Here is a 21134-nt window from a genome sequence, read left to right as displayed (position 1 = left end):
TGCGGGGGGAGATCCGGATGTGATTCGCACCGCAAATCACATCCGATCTCCGTAGCGATGCGAGTTCAGCCATACAGATAGTATGGCTGAATTCGCAGCAAACTCGCACGGGACCCTTTTTTTGGTCCGCAACAGAATTGGATCGCATGGGGGTTCACACCATGCGATCCGATTCCTGTGCGAGTCGGCAGATCGCACTGCGATATGCGGACGGATCTGGGGGTGTCATTAACATATCATTGACACTCCCAGCCGTCTGCATAGGGCAGTGTGAACTGCCGGCGGGAGGTGTGCGATGCGGGAAAACGCTGCGGATTCGTGGCGTTCCAGCATCGCAGCGGTGTGAACCCGGCCTTAAAGTGCCTGGTGCATAACTGTGCTCAAAAGAAATAAGCGTAAACAAATAATACACCAAAAGTGCTCCTGTGCTGCTATAAAGTGTCCAAAACATGTCATTAATGACCGCGCTGAAAAAAAGAACAATAATACAGGAAAAATTGGTGGTTCAGGTTATATGACAAAGTGCTCATGTGCATATGATTAACATCCAACTGCGTTGATGATAACATGATGAAAGTCTGTGTAATTCAAAAAACTATTTAATATGCGATCCAAGACGTGCTAGGGTGTCATCACTCAGGTGCCCCCATTAGGTAATAAACGCTCACCTTGGAGCGTGCGACTTTGCGATTAAGCTAAGTCAAAGCATGCATGTGAACCACCTCTGGGCTCTTTAATAGTATCAGGCTCCTGGGTTCCTCAGCATATCCATCCATACCCATCCGGGATATATGAAAGGAAACACGTATCGATACAGGGCTATCGTATCTACTTCATATATTTCCCCCTGAAGTAGATACGATAGCCCTGTATCGATACACGTTGGGGAGGGGTCAGTCCAGCACGGCAGGCAGCTTGTCAGCTAAGGAGGACGCTCGTATCATCCTGATACCAACTTGGTACACCTTGTTTATGTTCATCATAGAATGGTTCACTGACGCACCCGATCTGTGTGAGTACCCCAGAAGGGAATTTTTGCTTTAGTTAATAAATTGTTTAAAACTTTATTGCACTATCAAGTTTTCCTTTCATATATCCCAGATGGATATGCTGAGGAACCCAGGAGCCTGATACTATTAAAGAGCCCAGAGGTAGTTCACATGCGTGCTTTGACTTAGCTTAATCGCAAAGTCGCACGCTCCAAGGTGAGCATTTATTACCTAATGGGGGCACCTGAGTGATGACACCCTAGCATGTCTTGAATCACATATTACATTTTTTTTTTTAATTACATGGACTTTCATCACGTTATCAGCAACGCAGCTGGAGCACTTTTTTATATAACCTGAACCACCCTTACAAACCACTTTGACCTACAGGTAAGGCTAGATTAAGGCTTACCTGTAGGTCCAAGAAATATCTCCTAAACCTATACGGTTTAGGAGATATTTACAAAAAGACAGGCACCGCTGTCTACGGCGCATGCGCCGTAGACAGCGGTGCGCAGGCACACTGAGCACGCCGCAGATCACGGCGATATGCCGCTCGTGTCAGCTCCCGTGCACTTGCGCGGAGTGATGTCATTACGGCTCCGGCGAATCACAGCGCCGAAGCAGCGAGACCCGGAAGTCACTCTGGGATACATGGCAGCGGCGAAGATAAAGGAGGAGGACCGCTACGGGGGCGTCGTTCTCAGGTAAGTTATTCATAATGAGCTAGTATGCTATGCATACTAGCTCATTATGCCTTTGCCTTGCAGGTTGCATTTTAAAAAAAACATTTCCTTTACTTCCTCTTTAATTACATGTTTTGGACACTTTATAGCAGCACAGGAGCACTTTTGATGTATTATTTGTTTACGCTTATTTCTTTTGAGCATAGTTATGCACCAGGCACTTTAAATGTAGTTTTTATTGTATGTCATATGCATTTATTTTATGTATTATCTGATATTTATTTATTTCCTATTTGATATAATAACTTGGAGGTATTACACATAGTATCAGTGTACGCTATTATTAATATCATTTTTTAGTGCAGCGTACCTAATTTATTCATCAGATACCTCAGATGCACTTTGACGTGACATCTCCAATCCCTTTAGGGTTTTTGGTGGCAACTGGGAGATGAGTTATGCTTAAGACATCTACGGGCAGATCTTCCTATATTCAAGAGTTAAGACAGTAAGTAACATTCCTGGAGGCAAGGTATCACAATTGAGGGTCCCAACACTGGCAGGGATTTATTTGCAGAAAGGACCTATTCTTCCAGCTTAGTGGAGGCTCAATCTTTAGTTATTGCACAGGTGCAAAAATAATAGAAGCCTTGTAGAATATGGATATGCAATTAGCAGACCTCCAGCTGTTGCAAAACTACAAGTCCCGTCATATCTCTGCTTATGAATGTCATGCTTGTGGCTGTCAGAGTCTTGCTATGCCTCATGGGACTTGTAGTTCTGCAACAGATGGAGTTCTGCTAATTGCATATCCCTGTTGTAGAAGATCTCTACCCGTGATAACAATGGGACTTATTTTGCAACAGGAGGAGCTGGAACACACAACGCTGGGCAAGAGCACCCGTAAGTCCTAGGCAGACAGAATCAGAGTGGGGAATTATGACAGAAAAATCTGACTGTTGTAATATCCAAGACATATAAGAAGCAAGTGGATGACCCAGCCTATCAGGCTTCACCTCTAAATAAAATATCATTTTTTAGTGCATTAAACTTTTATATTTGCATCGCAAGTTTCCAGGGCCTAGAGCCCAAAATTAGATCCTGTTCTTCTCACTTTGACAGATGTACTTAGCAGCACATTAGTAAACATTTGGAAGACACACATGAGACCTGGACACAAAATATCGTCCCTTCATTGCTCATTTAGAAAGTAATGAATATGCTACACTCATTTACTTGTTATGTCAAATGTTCTAAATTTTAGGAATAATTGTTAAATAAATTCATTCCATTCTTCGGCACAACTTACTTGAAACAGCTTTTAAGCGCACCATACACAGCAGATAGTCAACAAAGTTTAGTTTTTCTTCAGAATCCCCAAAGCGAGCAATCATCCGTTTAAGTAAGTCATTGCTGATGTTAAGTCCTAAAGGGTAAATACACAATATATCATTCTGAAGTCTGACTTTAATAGTATCTGGTTAATACATTATTTACTAAGTGAACATTTACACTTTCTATAGTGAATATTCAATTGACTAAATGAAAGGATCTTACTCTTATAGTAAACCAACCTCATTGCCATAAATAATTGCCCCATATCCAGTGTCTAATCCTTGCATTCAATACAGTAACAAAAAATGTTTAGGAGAATGTATGTAAAATGTGAAAATCAAACTAAGGCTAAACCTACTCCAACCCCCTATTCTACCCTGTATACCCTGTAAAGGAAAGGTGTGTATTTCACAAGTATTTCACAAGCAATAGCTTTCTTGTTCACAACAGCTGTTGTGAACAAGCAAGCTATCGCTTGTGAAACGTGTCAACTGCTTGTCCTGTGTTTGTCTAATACACTTGTGACAATAAAGGTACATCAAGTAAGTCTTGGAAATTTCAGAGTGCGACCATTTCTTTGATTTATAAAGGAGAGTAAGCCAGCTGTTGTTGGCGATCCCTTCTTTTCACTGAAGCCACCATTGGAGAGATCATGTGACCGGACCGGAGTGGCTTCAGAATAAGTTTAAGCATATTTCCTTTCACAAGGTAGATAGAATGGTTTTAGAATAGGGGTGGGAGTAGGTTTAGCCTTAGTTAGATTTTGACTAAACTTCCACTTTAAAATATGTCCTCAATTAAAGTCCAAATCTGAGGGGGGGGGGGGGCTGATGGTTGGCGGGGGGTTTACTGTCCCCTCAGAGATTTATTTATTTACTTTTAAACCAGCCCTGTCTGTAGTACTTTATTTATTTACTTTGTTTATACCATTATTTCAGAGCTATCCCCTTAAGTTTTTCTTCTCCACAAGATGCCCTCAGTTTTCAAAAGTATTATGATGCCCATTGTCATTCAACCCAGAATACTGACAACAGATTGTAAGTGCAAGTTATCACGACCCCGCCCCCTTAGCTCAGCGCCCTACACTAATGCCCTGCACACACGATCGGACTTTCTGACAACAAAACCATGGAATTTTGTTCGAAGGTTGTTGGCTCCAACTTGTCTTGCATACACACAGTCACACAAATGTTGGCCAACAACTGCAAAGTGGGAATGTGGCGACGTACAAGACGTATGACGAACCGAGAAAAAGGAAGTTCAATAGCCAGTGTGGCTCCTTCTGCTTCCGATTATGCTTGAATATTTGTGCGTCGGACTTGTGTACACTCGATCGGAAATTCCAATAACAAAGTTCTGTTGGTGGAAAATTTGAGAACCTGCTAGCCAACATTAGTTGGCGGAAAGTCCAACAACAAATGTTCGATGGAGCATACACACGGTCGGACTTTGAGCCAACAAGCTCACATCCAACATTTGTTGTTGGAAAATCCGATCGTGTGTACGGGGCATAAGAGTGTACTGATCTCTGCATCATCCATGACCACCCATCTCTGAAGCTGGGCTTTAAAATATTCTGCCCTTTCCATTTCATTTCACTTTTGTTCTTTACTTTGCTTTATTGAACAAGTCAGATTTTTCTTTTGAAAGAAAAATGTTATCTATAAAAGATTCCTTTAAAAGGGAAACTATAAAGTGTTTTAATGGGCACATATTTTGAATCACTATAGCAATGTTAACCTCAAGTTATTCCATATTTTTAGATTCAGTAATGACGGCTTATATTGCGATTATGCAGAAGCAGATCAAGCTGAGGGCAGGTGCACTAAAGATACAGAGTGACCCCAAACGGTCTTGCTTTATATTTGTGGGGTCATTTTCCTCTGTGTTCTATTTAGGGTAAGTGTTGACATCTCAGACAGATATTCATGATTACTGAAAAGAGAAATGTAGAGAAAAAGAAATTTAATAAAATTAAAGTAGACAGGATTAGGTCTGCACAGCACCTGTTCGATTGACTGCTTTGCGGAGTTCCAGTGAATTTAAGAAACCACAACGATCACTATCAATGTCTGCAAATATATCCTGAAAGAAATAATTTGATCAGTCAGTGTAAATGCTTTCAATCATTTCCACACAAGATTGGTCACACTTTCTTTTATATCAAGCAATTTTCACTCAAAGGTAAATCTGGTTTTGGGTAATTTTATTGTAGTAGTTTTTATTTAGGTTTAAAAGAATTGTAACTGCTCTTTTATATATTTTTCTCTAATAAAACTTCCCTCCAAATGTCATTGCATTTGCTAGTTTGAAAATCTATAAGGGAAAAGAAAATTGAAAATGCATTTGTTGATTTACTAAACAGTTTTGATGCTTTTCTGCTGTATGAGTAAGGCCGCTGAACAGTGTTTGGGCAGACAGTCCGCTCGTGTGTGGGCTTTCAGCGGACAGTTTCAGCGGACAGTTTGACGGACAAGGTTTTTCGGAAATTCCGTAAAACTGTCCGCTGAAACCTTGTTTCAGCGAACAGTCCGCTCGTGTGTAGGCTTGTTCGTCAAACAAAGTTGCGCGCATGCTCAGAAAGGATTTTCACGCCGAAAGCTATAATGCAGTGTATAGGACGTCGTATTTTTCGTCCCGTCGTACGTGCCGTTCACGTCATCGCGCACGGTTTCAGCAAACTGTTCGTCCGTCGTGTGTGGCCATGTCCGTCCATGCTAAGTTTGAGCGGACTGTTTGCCGAAACTGTTGGACGGACAAAGTTGGGCGAACAGTCCGCGCGTGTGTACGCGGCCTAACTGAGGCATAGCAGGGCGTGATTTTTGACTTACGTAAGTCCCACTGAGTATATATTGCACAACTTTATTTATTGTTTTACAAATAAACCTTCGATACATGATAAAGAGTTTAAACGTTTTAGGCCCCTTTCACACTCACACTTCTTCTATGGGGAGGTGGATGTTAGCGGATATATGTCCGCTGACACCCGCCTGGCATCCAATCCAAGATCCTCTGAAAACAGACATATAGCCATATGTTCGCCATCGTTCCAGCAAGTTGGATCAGATGGGATCGGATGAAAATGGACAGGTGGTTCGTTTTCATCCGATCTCCCCAAAGAGAAGAACGGGACTCTGACAGGTCCATCTCTGCACAGTAATTGGAGACTGACCTGTTATTCACCTGCTCAGCGGGGATCAACGGAACGAAACCCTGCTGAGCAAGCAGAGTCCGTCAAAACGGATCCACCCCGTGTGATCACCTCTGCGGTTTTTATTTTTGCACTTTAAACAAAAAAAGACTGACAATTTTGAAAAAATATATATATATTTTTTTTACTTTCTGCTATAAAACATATCCAATACAAAAATGTAAAAAAATATATTTTCTTCAGCAATTTAGGTCAATATGTATTCTGCTACATATTTTTGGTAAAATAAAATCCCAATATGCGTATATTGATTGGTTTGTGCAAAAGTTATAGCATCTACAAACTTTGGGATAGATTAATGTTTTTTTAAATTTTTTTATTTACCGTATATACTCGAGTATAAGCCGAGATTTTCAGCCTCTTTTTTGAGGCTGAAAGTGCCCCCTCGGCTTATACTCGAGTCACCGCTGTCTGACTGCTCGATCAGCGTATCGAGCAGACAGACGGCGGACATTAAAATTCAAAAGCCGCGCCTCCTTCTCCGCCTCCGCCTGTGATAGGCGGAACACTGAATTTCCCAGCAGTCAGTGTTCCGCCTATCACGGACATCCGTTCATTCTCATACTACGGACGAGTATGAGAGGATGTCCGTGATAGGCGGAACACAGGCTGCTGGGAAATTGAGTGTTCCGCCTATCACAGGCGGAGGACGGAGGCGCGGCTTTTGAATTGTAGAATGGCCGCCGAGAAGAGCGGCGATCCATCGGCACGACACGGGACGGAGGAGGCACGGAACAGAGGAGGCACGGGACAGAGGAGGCACGGGACAGAGGAGGCACGGGACAGAGGAGGCACGGGACAGAGGAGGCACGGGACAGAGGAGGCACGGGACAGAGGAGGCTCGGGACGACGGCGGCTCGGGACGGAGGCTTGGGACACAGGTAGGCTGGACACACACACAAGGCTGCACGGACACACACACACACACACACACACACACACACACACACACACACACACACACAGGGATGGATGGATGGATGGATGGATACACACACACACACACACACACACACACACACAGGGATGGATGGATGGATGGATGGATACACACACACACACACACACACACACACAGGGATGGATGGATGGATGGATGGATACACACACACACACACACACACACAGGGATGGATGGATGGATGAATACACACACACACACACACACACACACACACAGGGATGGATGGATGGATGGATACACACACAGGGATGGATGGACGGACACACACACAGGGATGGATGGATGGATGGATGGATGGACACACACACAGGGATGGATGGACGGACACACACACAGGGATGGACGGACACACAGGGATGGACAGCCATGTCTCACCCTCGGCTTATACACGAGTCAATAAGTTTTCCAGTTTTTTGGGGGTAAATTGGGGGCCTCGGCTTATATTCGGGTCGGCCTATACTCGAGTATATACGGTAATTGGTTTTACTAGTAATGGTGATTTTAACGGGACTGAGACATTATGGCGAACAAATCTGACACCAAGTGACACTTTTTGGGGACCAGTGACACCAATACAGTGAGCAGTGCTAAAGAAATGCACTGTCACTGTACTAATGACACTGGCAGAGAAGGGGTTAACATCAGGGGCGATCAAAGGGTTAAATGTGTTCCCTGGGAGTGCTTTCGGATGCCGCGTACACACGACCGGACTTTCCGGCAGACTAGGTCTGAAGGGATTAGTCTGTCAGACAATCCAATCATGTGTGGGCTAGTCCAATAGTTTTTCGGAAAAAAAAATCAGACGGACCTAGAAATAGAACATGCTTCAAATCTATCCGACGGACTGAATTCTGACGGACTAAAATCAGGAAAACCGTTCGTCTGTGTGCTGGTCCGATGGACCAAATACGACGCAAGGGAAGCTATTGGCTACTGGCTATTGAACTCCCTTGTTTAGTCCCGTTTACTTCATCACGTCCAAAACTAACAGACTTTCGAACTGATTTAGTCCGTTTGTGTGTGGTTCGTTTGGAAAGTCAGTCGGAACTCAGCCGAAAGTCCGTCGGGAAGACCGTCGGACCTAGCCTGCCGGAAAGTCCAGTCGTGTGTACGCGGCCTTACTATGTGGGGGATGGTTTAACTGGAACTGTTTAACTCTGTCTTCCTTACTAGCAGAACAGCGATCTGCCTTCTTTATATAGACAGACCTCCATTCTGCTTCCCTCAAAACAATCGCCGGACATCGGGTCCGCCGAACTCGCTGATTGGCTCCTGATGCAATCACAGCAAGAGCGGGTCAAGCACATGTGCATGCCAGGGACCTGAAGACAAAAATCCCATACATGCCTTGTCGCAGTATATATATATATGTTGGGTGGTTCTTAAGCAGTTATATAACACATTATTACTTCTATGTTTATTATTAATTAAGCACAGCGCTACTGTTTGAAGTATTTTCACTTTAAAACACTTTTGAGAATTATTGTTAATTTGTATTCGAAAAAAGAAAGTGCCACTAAAAACAAAGGCAATCTGTCCTAGGTCTACTGGCTTTTGCTACACAGGTCTAACTGGTAGGTAGATTTTTTTTTCAGACACCTTTATCTATTACAGGTGTAATTAACCCTACATCCCATATTAGATTAACCTTTAATATTAAAGATGTCTTATTGATATGGCTCAAATTCTTAGAACACTTTAATGATAGGACTATGTGGCAAGAAGAATGTATTTGTTGTTAGGGACTTCTGCTTATTTTTGCAGCTGGTTCTATTGGATTTTTTTTTGCAATTTGGGGCACTTATTGGTGCACTTCTACTTGGCCTTCTTGATGGATAGTAAAGGGTAGTAAAGAGTTTTTGTAAAAATGTTTGTATTGTTGGAGTTATTCCCTCTAATTATTGCTATGGTTATATGGGGAAATGACTCTGGGCCCCTCCCCCTTTTTCGAGTGCCCCCATAGTAAGTCGCTTGCTGTGGGGGCACTCGGGCATGCTCGCTCATACTGGCTCTCTGCATCCATAGGACACAGAAAGCATGGCTCAACCCCATCCCCCGCTCCCACTTCGCTGGCAGTGATTTACATCAACGAGAGCCAATGATTCCTGCTGCTCCATCTCCAAGTTTTTTACCTTCATGCATAGAATTCACAAAGGTAAAAAACCTTCAGCTTCTACAACCACTTTCTGTGTGCAGTAGCCCCCCCTCAGCCCCCCTAATTCTTACCTGAGCCCCCTCTCTGTCCAGTGATATCCACAAGTGTCTTGGCTGTTCAAGACTCTCCCTCCTGATTGGCTTAGACATAGCAGTGGTGCCACTGGCTCCTGCTGCAGTCAATCAAAGTCAGTCAGCCAATCAGCAGAGAGAGGGGGCAGGGACGGGCCGCATATCCATGTCTGAATGGACACACAGAGCTTTGACTCGGCTCGGGTGCTCCCATAGCAAGCTGCTTGCTGAAGAGCGACTCAAGAAGAAGAGGATCTGGGCTTCTCTGTGCAAATCTACTGCACAGAGCATGTAAATATATCATATTTGTTATTTTATTTTTATTGAAAAAATAAATTTGACTTTACAATCACTTTAAGGCTGAGTATGTTCTGGGTAAGGTTAATACACTGGCAGGTGCTCAAAGCAGATATATACAGAGTTGCCTGCCCATGTAGGAGCTGATTTAGTAACAAATAACATAAAAAATTGGTGGCTAAGTCTGGTTATTCTTCTGCTTGGTTATACTGGTTAGCTTTTCTAAACTTTCAGAACTTACATTTATCACACTTATTCTAATGGTGGAGCTTGCTTTTTCTTAATTTTTTAATGCTTCAATGATATTCATGGTTTCATTTTCATAAACTTCTATCAGGAATATAGTTTTTTTTTCTGAAGCTTTACAACGTACCCACTTGCATGAGCTTTTTTTCTATTTGGCATGCATTAAAGGGTTATAATAAAGTTCCATTTTTTTTAGATAAAAGAAGCCTGATTGCACTCCTATCACAATTGTGTAGGATTACTACCGCTATTTGTTTCTTTGAATATTGAAGCAGTGTTATTTAGCTTTGAGACGCTTTTTTCCTAGAATTTTTTGCGGCTTTGAGAACCGAGACCACCGAGACAAGTAGGCGTGGTCTTAAATTTTCCTATATTTTATTGAATCACATTCGCCTTTCTTGGAGCACAGCAAGACTGATGTTCTGGGTAGGGGCACATGGATTCATTAGAATTCTTTTCCTGGCTTTGATGTTTTGCTGCTACAACAATTTTCTGCATTAGACTGGCTGTAAGTAATGTGTTGTTTATTTACAGCAATGGTTCCCCACTGACTAAATACCAATTGAATACAGTTTTAAAGAGATTTTTAGTATCTTTAAATTTAAGCCATGTACGTATTTCTTTACATTCTTTTCATATTGGGACAGGCGCTGAAGCTGCGAGAAGCGTTTGGAAGCAGGCAGTATTAATAAATTAGGTAGGTAAAGATCTAATATTTATAAGTTGTATATCTGACCTGGTTCTCCTATTTAACTTTTAGGTCACTAACTTATAGTCTGAATTATCGGTCATTCATTCATTTTCCAGACTGTATACAGAAACCATGGGCCTTGATATCTTTTCATTTAAGATTTGCTGGTGTGGCCGTTGAAGTATGGTATTGGTGGATTTAATTTTTGGATTGGAAAAACTTGAGTCATATTGACCGTATCCTGATAATTTATTAATTCATCTGGGTGGGAAGAATATTGGGCAAATTAAAATATTCTATTTAATCCCTAACATTATACATACTTTTCAGTTCATTAAGTTGACAGCTCCCAATAGTTTTTTACATAAACCATCCCTAGGTTGCATTGTATTCATTCAGTTATGTTAAAAACTCTTGAAAAAGCCAGAAACGTTGATAATAGAGTGATTCAAACATTTTTTGTACCTTCTCTTTTTTTCCGCCCCTGCGACCTGAAAGCCAGCTCTGTATCGAGATGATGGCATACATCTCAGAGATTTGATGGGGGGGGGGGAAGCATGATGACAGGTTGTATGAACTCTCATCCCACCTGTCTTTTGGGGACAATTAATAATAATTTTTAAGATAAATTATATGGCAGCTCAAGTTTCAGTGGTTGGGCTTTAATACTGTAGATGGATTTGCCCAATAGATTTATAATACACATGGTTAATGATATGTTGATTTTTAAATTGATTATAAAACCAACATATATAATATAGGCCATGGCCTATACAGTATCTCAACCAGTTATGATGTGTTAATATGTTTTTTTTATTGCATGTTTCAGAGATTAGCCTCCTCATGTGATCGTGAAAGCGGCAGCTTCAAGTTCCCCATATACGTTCGTTTTAATAAGGGGGGCAGGATAGGTCAATATAGGTCATGTGTACCATGAACCTTCTGGAACAATTGGGTGTTCTTCAAGGATAGGTCATCTGACATCCCAGAAATGTTTTAGAAATCCAGGGGTGCCTTTACGTAGGGTCTCTTAGAAGGGTCCATTGCCAGTCTCCAGAGAGCTCCCGACACCCCCTCCATTCCCTCGTTGCAGGATTTTTATGTGGTGGGTCACTTTGGTTGTTAACAGAAGGGGATAGTTATTAATAATTTTAAAGATAAATTATATGACGGCTGAAGCCCCAGTGGCTGGGCTGTAAATACAGTAGATGGGTTTGCTTAATAAATGTATAATTCTTGTTGTTAATGACATGTTGATTTTTAATTTATTATAAAACCAATAAAAAAGGCTGCAGCGTATATTTTATCCAGTTCTGATGTGTTAATGTGTCTTTTTTTATTGCAGGTTTAAAGTGATTAGCTTGGTGTCTATGATCCCATTGAACTTACTTATATACCACGCACATAACAGAGCATCTGCCCAAGAAATGTCCAGTTCTAGTGTCCACACCTTTTAAACTACAATTTCCATGCCATACATTACCCTCAGTACAGGCTGTATGCCTTTTTTTTTTTTTTTTTTTGCATTGGCATGCAACCTTTTGGTGCTGAGCAGCTGAACAGGAGCGTAGAGCTGCCAATCCAAGTACACTAGTAGGTAAACTATATATTTTTTTAAATGCCAGGGCTTAGATACAAGTGGATACATCTCTTTTTACCTTAAACTGGGTAAGGTATCTCCATAAGCGACAGAAATTCTCCATCTCCAGTGCACCTCTGCCAGCATGCTGGGGAGTGTTAAGGGAAACATAAACTTAGCCATGTTAAGCCCCTGGTATGCTGTTCTAGGTGCTAGCTGGATGAAGGCTGAGACAATCCTTTGTCCCCTGCCTGTGCTGGTAAGAAAGAGAAATAATTAAGTAAAGGATACATCCATTGATGCCAGCAATCCACGGCTGCCATCAATTGTGAATTTGAATCCATTTGAATTTGGAAATTCTACAAATCAAAAAAGGGAAAAATATATTAACAAATTTGTCACATAAAAACGAAATATTTGGGGAAACGGATACATCTGCATCCGTTTGTCCCTTCAATGATCAATAACAATAAGTGCTTAGGAATAAGCGCTAGCATTCAACACAGCAGCTTCCAGTGTAGGAATGATGAGAGGGTAGATACTGTATTTAGAGGTATATTTATTTAAAAAAAATATGCAGAACTTTTCATTCTGTAAATGCCAGCAAAATCGAGTGTCACTAGGCTATTTTCTCTCCTGGTTAGATGTTCTTCATAAGTATAGTGTGAATCGGGAAAATACTGCAATATGGCCACTATATGGAGATAAGGAGTATAGTAAATAAGTACAATATTTAAATTTGCTGACATTTGCACAGAATTAATGTACATGCAGTTTTGAATTGTAGATGAATGGCTGAACGCTAAAATGGCAGCACAGGATATAAATCCACTCCGTGTGCAGCAAATGCCTTTACTAACCCTGTTATTGCCTTATATAAATAGCAGTGACATCATCACAGTGCTGTACATAGCCTTTGCAGAGAGCAGAGGGTTGGGTGGGATCCAACGGTCCACCCATTAACGGCTGTCTGCAGAAAATTATAGGAGGGGGTGGAGACAAGACAGTCACCCTGCACAAGGAGAGAGAGCAGCAGGGACCGGTCTTTATTACAGGACGCTCCTGCACAGAGGTAAAGTTTACACTCGATTACTGCACAGATCTGGAAGAAATATGCAAAGCACATCAAGATTTAAAAAAAAAAAAAACACATGGCTCTTGTATTCATACAATATTTATGCAATTGTAGACAAGGGAAATTATTTGGCGGGATTTTTAAGGGTGCCAACAAAAAAGAAAAGTAATTACAATGCTCCACAGTAAGTATGTAAAATTACAAGATTTTTATTGTTACATATAAAACATCATTAAAAAGTTCCAGTATAGATTATGCGCACATGTTCAAGGATACATCTAGAATTCAAAACAGATGATAAAATATAACCACTCGATAATAGCGTTGGAGTGATTGTCACGACATGTTTTGCCACTCGGGCTCCTCAGGGGATGTTTTTAAGACAGTTAGATGTAACACCATATGAAGATCTTATGCCTGCAACTCAATGTCAAAGCAAGGGAAACCCTCACTGAGTAGTTCACATAAAAAGTGCCGAATGAGGCCCAAAAGAGCTTTTCTGGCCAGATATCCCAAGGGTTGTCATGTTAGAAAACTGCTATATATAAGTTATTCATTATACATCTCTTTGACAGACTTGTGTACATCTTGGCACCCTTTGACTTCTCTTCATTCATTGTCCTTATGAATATTCCAGCTGAAAAGCTCTTTTGGGCCTCATTTAGCACTTTTTTATGTGAACTACTCAGTGAGGGTTTCCCTTGCTTTGACTTTGAGTCACAGACATAAGATCTTCATATGGTGTTACATCTAACTGTCTTTAAAACATCCCCAGATGAGCCCAGAGTGGCGAAACATGGCGGATCAATCATTCCAACGCTATTATTGAGTGATTATATTTTATTATCTGTTTTGAATTCTAGATGTATCCTTGTACATATGCGCATAATCTATGCTGGAACTTTTTAATTATGTTTTGTATGTAACAATAAAAATCTCTAATTTTACATACTTACTGTGGAGTATTGTAATTACTTTTCTTTTTTGTTGGGACTCTTAAAAAACTCACCAAATAATTTCCTTTGTCTGCACTTATGGATGTTGGTGCCTTTTTTTGTCATTGCCACCCATTCATACTACCGCTTTCAATATTTATGCAATATTTGCTCACCCTGCTTACCCTTTTCTTCTTCTCTCCCTCATACCCTTACCTCCATCTCTAACCTCTACTCCCTCTCTCCCACTCTCCCATTCTATCTTCTCTGTGTTCTCTTTCTCCTCTGTCTCTCCCTTTCCTCTCTATTCTGTCTTTACCTCTCCTCCCTCTCTTCCTCTCTCTCTCCTCCCTGTCCCTCAGTTCCTCTCTTTCCCTCTCCCCCTTCCTCTCTTTGTTCCTTGCTTCCCCTCTTTCTCTCTCTCCTTCTCTTTCTTTCTCTCTTCCTATTTCTTTCTTTCTCTTTTTCTATCTTCTATTACAGCCAAGACACCCATGTGTTTGCTTTGTGACCAAATCTCTTTACAGTACAAACCTCACCAGTAGATTTACCTGAAACTGACTCACCTTTTATAAAGACTTCATTTAGACACTTCTGTAAACTCCGGGATTTCATTATAACCCCCTGTATTATATTAAATAAAATATGAAAGCTGCATTTCAGTTCAAACATATCATTATAGTTATCAAAAAAAAAGAATACTTCACATTCGAGATACAAAAATCTGGATCTGAAAGTGTATTTCCACCACGTTCGCAGTCAAATTTGAGAAAAAACTCACTGTGTTTATGTGTTCCCATTCACACAGCACACCTAAAATCAATATATTTTTACAATGTTTCATATTTCTTTGGAGATTGTTTGGAGCAGTCCTTTGGGCAGACTGCAAGCTACTGTAGCACCCACTGTGTACAGTGTAGGAAAATGTAGTTGGGCTTCTCTGTAGGCAGGGAAGCCAGGGTCAATTTGTTTAGAACCCCCCCCTCCCCCGGGTTCTGAAACTGCTGGAGGGTTCTAGAACTTAGAACACGTAGGAGCAGAGATTAGGCCTCCAATCCCTAGGTGGGGAAGGCCCAGAGGCTGGAGAGATGGACCATAAATATTCTGGAGCCTGGCCAGGTAGGGGCAGAGTCCAGGGTCCAGTTGCCTGGAGGGGCTTTGCCCCTTTGCCCCTAGGCAGTGGAAGGAGCCAGAGAAAGATAGGGAGAGATAGAGACCAGAGCTGCAGCTGAAGCCTCAGCTAAGGTTAGCCAAAACCATCCTGAGAGCCATTGAGACCTGTCCAGCAGGAGGCCTGTTCAGCAGTTACATGTGCCGAAAGATTCACCTAAGGGACTGAGTGAGTAACTTCAACCACTACACCCCAGAGCCTATAGAGCAGTGATGGTGAACCTTGGCACCCCAGATGTTTTGGAACTACATTTCCCATGATGTTTATGCACTCTGCAGTGTAGTTGAGCATCATGGGAAATGTAGTTCCAAAACATCTGGGGTGCCAAGGTTCGCCATCACTGCTATAGAGGATAAGCAGCTAGGTTCAATACCCAGCTAGCATTTTAACATGGGACAGCTTAGAGCCATTAAAGCCAGTACAGCTACCCTGCACCACTTGCTTGGGGAACTTTAACAGCAGCTAAGTGCCTTAGCATTTTCTAAGAAAATATAGCACCTGTATTTAGTCTTTGGAGACCTTTCCTTACAAGTTGAACTGGTCCATTGTTTCTACAGGAGGACAGCCTTGTGATTTATGGTAGCCAGAGACAGTTTCAAGTCCTCAAGTTGCATTCAAGCTACAGGTCTGGGCATCCCATACCTTCCAATTCCTATTAAAGTTCATCCCCTAATAAACCAATAACAAAACAATGCACCCTAGACTGCTTTTTGACTATTGAGTGAATGGCAGAAAATTCCTGTTGCCTGGCTGTGCATGTGAGGGAGACCTCAAAAATCCAGCGGCTCCTAAGGGAATAGTGTTTTCATTTTAACCTCCCTGGCGGTATGATTATTTCTGATTTTAGGTGCTGAAAGCGGTACAATTATTTTGCATGGAAATTTGGCGTTTTATATTGTAGGTCTGCAATTCTTAGGAATAACTCTCTTAAATCTGTTCAAACCAGAGTCTAGTAGACATCTCGGGTATGATAAAGTTTATAATATAATAAATAACTATAAATAATAATAAAAATTATTCAATAATGTAATCAAATCCAAAAACACTGAAATTTGCTCATTTGCAGAATTGTCGCTGTCATTAGATTTAGTGTTTGATGACGGATCTCCCCACAAATTGCTATCGCTCAATTCTGCAAATGATTCTAATTTATTATCGCTGTTTTCTAGCTGGTCTAAAATCACTTTTGACATAAAGCGACACTTTTTGGTTGCTATGGACAATCTCCAAATTTCAGGCAGAAAAAAACAGTATTTATAATATAAAAGTGCATGCAGGACACTGGACCGACCACTAGGGACAAAGGGGATGTGTATTTTTTTTATACAGTACTATAATCTTACAGATTACAGTATACTGTATGTGTTTTGTGTTTTTACTTTTTTGAATTTAGCGCTGATCTCTGCTCCTGTGCGTCGTAACATCGCAGGGAACAGAGGTCAGCGGCACTCGGGCACTGTCTGAATCGAGCGGAGGTTGGCTCGCACACACAGCGGGAAGGACATCACAGGATCCAGGGGACAAGGTAAGTAACTCTCCCTGTATCCTGCAATGCGATCCCGGGTCTGGCTCGGGGTTACCGCTTGTGGTACTGAAATTCCACCCTGAGCCAGACTCGGGAATACCGCCAGGGAGGTTAAAGTGTCTGCCCCAAAGACATATACAATGCAGAAAACTTTATAAGAACAGACAGTGTTCACATCTACAAAAGGCCACTGCCCCACATATAACTGGGCTCAGCAGCTAGGATCATATGGAAGGGCAACGCATGTAAAACAAAACCAAAGAAAATTCCAAGATCCCCAAATACAAGCATAAGCTGTGACAATACACCTCATTCGTATCAGCAGTCCTAACACTATACATTTTTGAGAGCCTCAATAGTAGAAGCACATGTATTATAATTAGGGCTGCTGTAAGAATTTACGGGGCCCATATAGCATACCTGATAGGGCCCTCCCCTTCCCGACTGAAAGTGACTAAGGACATAGATTTATCAGTCCCTTTCTTTGCAGCCTCAGCTGCAAAGAAGAATGAATAGGATAAGACAGTTTACTCTGCTTCTGTGATGAATGGGCACAGGAGTGATTAGTTCTGATTGCTCACTGTGTTCATTCAGGAAATGAAGGGGCCAGTAAATGACATATTTACCAGGAGAGGAGAGAAGGGAAGCTGGAAGTGCTGTAGAGTGAGTGCTGTAGAGTGCAGTAGAGGGAAGGGGCAAATAAGGAGCTCAGACAACAAATGGAAGTGTCACATGTGGTAGGACCAATCCCCCTTGCAGAGCAGCCAGAGGGAGGAGGAGGAAGAGAAGCTGGCAGAACTGCAGGGGTAGCAGAAGAAGAATGGTGGCTGCAATAAGACAATACAGCAGGTGCCTGGACCCCCCTTTTGAACTGATGGGGCCCAGGCCCAGTACAGGAGGGCTGGCTGTAATGTCTTATTAGTGGCCCTGATAATAATAGATAGGCAGAGGGCAGGTGAGCCTGGAAGGAGCCCATCCCTCCTTAAAGGCACAGGGGCACACTGTTCAAATCTAGTTTACAAATTATAATGAGATCTGCACCCACAATACAGTCAAGGTTAAGGTAGGACTATAGTCAAAACCTTTTTTTCATTTTGGATAGAGTTATGAAGGGTTATAACCCATAACATTTTTTTCTCTTTTGCCATTTGTGTCTCATTGGGAATATATACATTCACTTCCTGTCCCATAGCCAAAACAGGACATGAGAGGAAATCCCTGCAAATTAAGGGAATCCCTTGGGGCACCTCAAGTCACTAGAACTAGTGTCCCCATTGGAAAATTTTCCATCTATTACTTTTCTGGGGACAACCCAAAATGTGAGATTTTTTTTATGTTCGCTTTTAATGATAATGGTAAACAGGACAAATAGGGAGGGTGAGTCTCCCTAACGGGGACACAGACAGTAATAACAATCATAAGAAATATGTTGTATAAGAATGTAAATTTTCTACATACAGCAGGTAAAATAAGTAAAGAACATGTCACCATGTAAATATATTTCTAAAGGTGCTATTGACATGAAACTTTCACCACATGTCAGTAACAACCCATGCAATCCATACATAGAAATAAACCAAAACAAATACGTTCAGAAATTAAGTTATGTGTAATAAAATGGAATGACAAGGGGAAAGAGTATTGAACACACTAACTGAAATGTATTTAATACTTAGTACAAAGTTCTTTGTTGGTAATGACAGCTTCAAGACACCTCCTGTATGGAGAAACCAGACGCATGTATTGCTCAGGTGTGATTTTGGCCCGTTTTTCCACACAGTCTTCAAATCTTGAAGGTTCTGTGGGCCTCTTCTATTAACTCTGATCTAGATTTAGTGTTAGTTTTTTCCATAAATTTTCTATTGGATTGGGCTGGGCATTCTAGCAGCTTTATTTTCTTTTATTGAAACCAGTTGACAGTTTCCTTGGTTTTGTGTTTCGGATCATTGTCTTGCTGAAATGTCTACCCTCGTTTCATCTTCATCATCCTGATAGATGGCAGCAGATTTTATGAAGAATTCCTTAGTATATTTTTCTCTTCCTCCCTTCTTCAACATTATGAAGTTTGCCAGTACCATATGCTGAAAAACAGCCCCACACCACGATGTTCCCACCTCCAAACTTCACTATTAGGGCCGGTTCACACTGCGGGCGATGCGAGGCGACACGACTTGCCTCGCCGCAATCTGACAAACACATTGGGGCTATAAGGAGGGGGTTCGCAGGGCATAGCATCACCAAACATTATGCTGCAGTATAAGGATCCCTCTGGTACTATTTGTCTAGAGATATATAAATGTGTCCCACATTGGAGGAGGAGTGCTTCTAAGGTAGAAGTATCTCGACTAGAGACTAAGTGGATTTATTATTTAAAAACATTTCAATGTGGCTTATGATGCCTATTAAAAAAAATCAGGTACTCTTCACCCCTTCTATATGATATTTTGCTTTTTATAAAATATTTTTATTTTACATTTTATTTATTTTACTTTATTCAGTTTATTTTTATTTTTAGTATATTGATAGAGACATTTTAAATATGTATTTGCTCTGATGTTTGTTCAAATTTTTTTGATGTTTTTATGGATAATTATGTTGGCTGATTAATGTATGTACAGATTTTGTACATGCCACTGTTTTGGAAAGTAATTGTGGATGGTATGTGGACTTTTGTTTAGTTTTTCTATTCATCTTTTTACGGTTATTTTATTTCACTGATTTTATGTTGTTTGAGATATAAATGAAGTACACATTCTTTTATTGATGAACAATTCAGCATGGCACATTTTTGGTATACTATATTTGTTAGCTATATTAATATCCCATAGCATGCTCTCAGCTACATAATTATTTACACACAGGTTCCACAAGTGCGGTTTCATTTTTATTTTATGTTTGATCAATATGTATTGCAGTTGATGAAAAAGAATCTCATACCTTGGTGGCGTAAAGCCTGAAGACACTTTTGTAAGTTTCATGTTCCTGAGACAAAAATAGAAGGAGGAAAACATTTGTTAGAAAAATTATACTGAGATTCAAAAGTACTAAGGCTTAACCACTTCAATACAGGGCATTTTCACCCCATTCCTGCCAGGCCAATTTTCAGCTTTCAGCGCTGTCTCACTTTGAATGACAATTGTGTGGTCAAGCAACAATGTACCCAAATGAGATTTTTATAATTTTTTTTTCATACAAATAGAGCTTTTTTCTTTTTTTGGTGGTATTTAATCACCACTTGGATTTCATTTTTTTTCTAAAAAAACGAAAAAAGACCAAAAAGTTAAAAAAAAAACAAATCTTTCTTAGTTTCTGTTATAAAATGTTGCAAATAAATTAGCTTTCTTCATAAATCTGGGCCAAACTGTATTCTGACAAATTTCTTAGGTGAAAATCACACAAATTAGTGTTTGTTATTTAGTCTGTAGGAAAGTTATAGAATTCAAAAACTATGGCATATACTGTATATCTAAAAATGTATTAATCCTGATGCACTGGCAGCCTGTCTCAATTCTTTAGGCCCGAAAATGCCAGGACAGTACAAATATTCCCCAAATGTAAATGGAAAGTAGACAGTCCAAGGTATTTAGTAAGTGGCATGGCTATTGTGGTTCGCTGTGATTAGTCACAATTAATCACATGGTATAGATGGACTGTGATTGGCACTGTCTGTACCATGTGATCACTGACCAATCACAGCCAGCAACATAATTGTACACAATGAATGGCATGAATCAAAGACATTGAATTGCCAGGACAGGAGAAACACCAACAAAATGGCCCCATTTTGCAAAGTAGATCCTCCAACATTTAATTAGTAACATAGGGGGTTATTTACAATAGGCAAATCCTAAGGGATAGATCTTTTTTTTTTTTTTTGTAAATAGTTTTTATTAAGAGAATTTTACAGTATAATCAAGATACAAATCACAAAGTAATCAGGAAATGATCACAAAATAATCACAAAATAATCACAAGGTAGTTTCCACATCTCCCCAACCATTGTATCATATCAAAAATCAAGAAACAGAGAAATAAGAGGGGGGAGCGGGAACAGAGGGTGGATCAGCGGCCCATGCCTAAGACCAAGCCCATATAGTATGTGTATCGCTATCGTCAAATTGGCTATCTGTCTGTATACAGTTAAGCGTCTATTCCCAGTCCTACCCTAAGGGATAGATCTGAAATGAGTGGAAGCTCTGCTGAT

The 21134-nt window shown here is 40.8% G+C and overlaps 1 protein-coding gene across 1 annotated transcript in view; it reads right to left on the bottom strand.

Moving 5' to 3' along the window:
- LOC143987270 (calpain-13-like) overlaps positions 1-21134 on the bottom strand; it is a 126314-nt gene that overhangs the window by 7975 nt on the left and 97205 nt on the right. The window contains exons 19-24 of the mRNA XM_077485881.1: positions 19868-19912; positions 14801-14858; positions 12516-12583; positions 12304-12372; positions 5017-5095; positions 2985-3101 (exon numbers count right to left, since the gene is read on the bottom strand). Coding sequence (XP_077342007.1) covers positions 2985-3101; positions 5017-5095; positions 12304-12372; positions 12516-12583; positions 14801-14858; positions 19868-19912 — 436 coding nt within the window. The remainder of the gene's footprint in view (positions 1-2984; positions 3102-5016; positions 5096-12303; positions 12373-12515; positions 12584-14800; positions 14859-19867; positions 19913-21134) is intronic.

The sequence above is a fragment of the Lithobates pipiens genome, unplaced genomic scaffold, assembly GCF_037356315.1.
Source record: "Lithobates pipiens isolate NorthernLeopardFrog02 unplaced genomic scaffold, aLitPip1_a1.2 Scaffold_18, whole genome shotgun sequence".
Lineage (NCBI taxonomy): Eukaryota > Metazoa > Chordata > Amphibia > Anura > Ranidae > Lithobates > Lithobates pipiens.
This window is presented reverse-complemented; position numbering and strand designations above follow the sequence as displayed.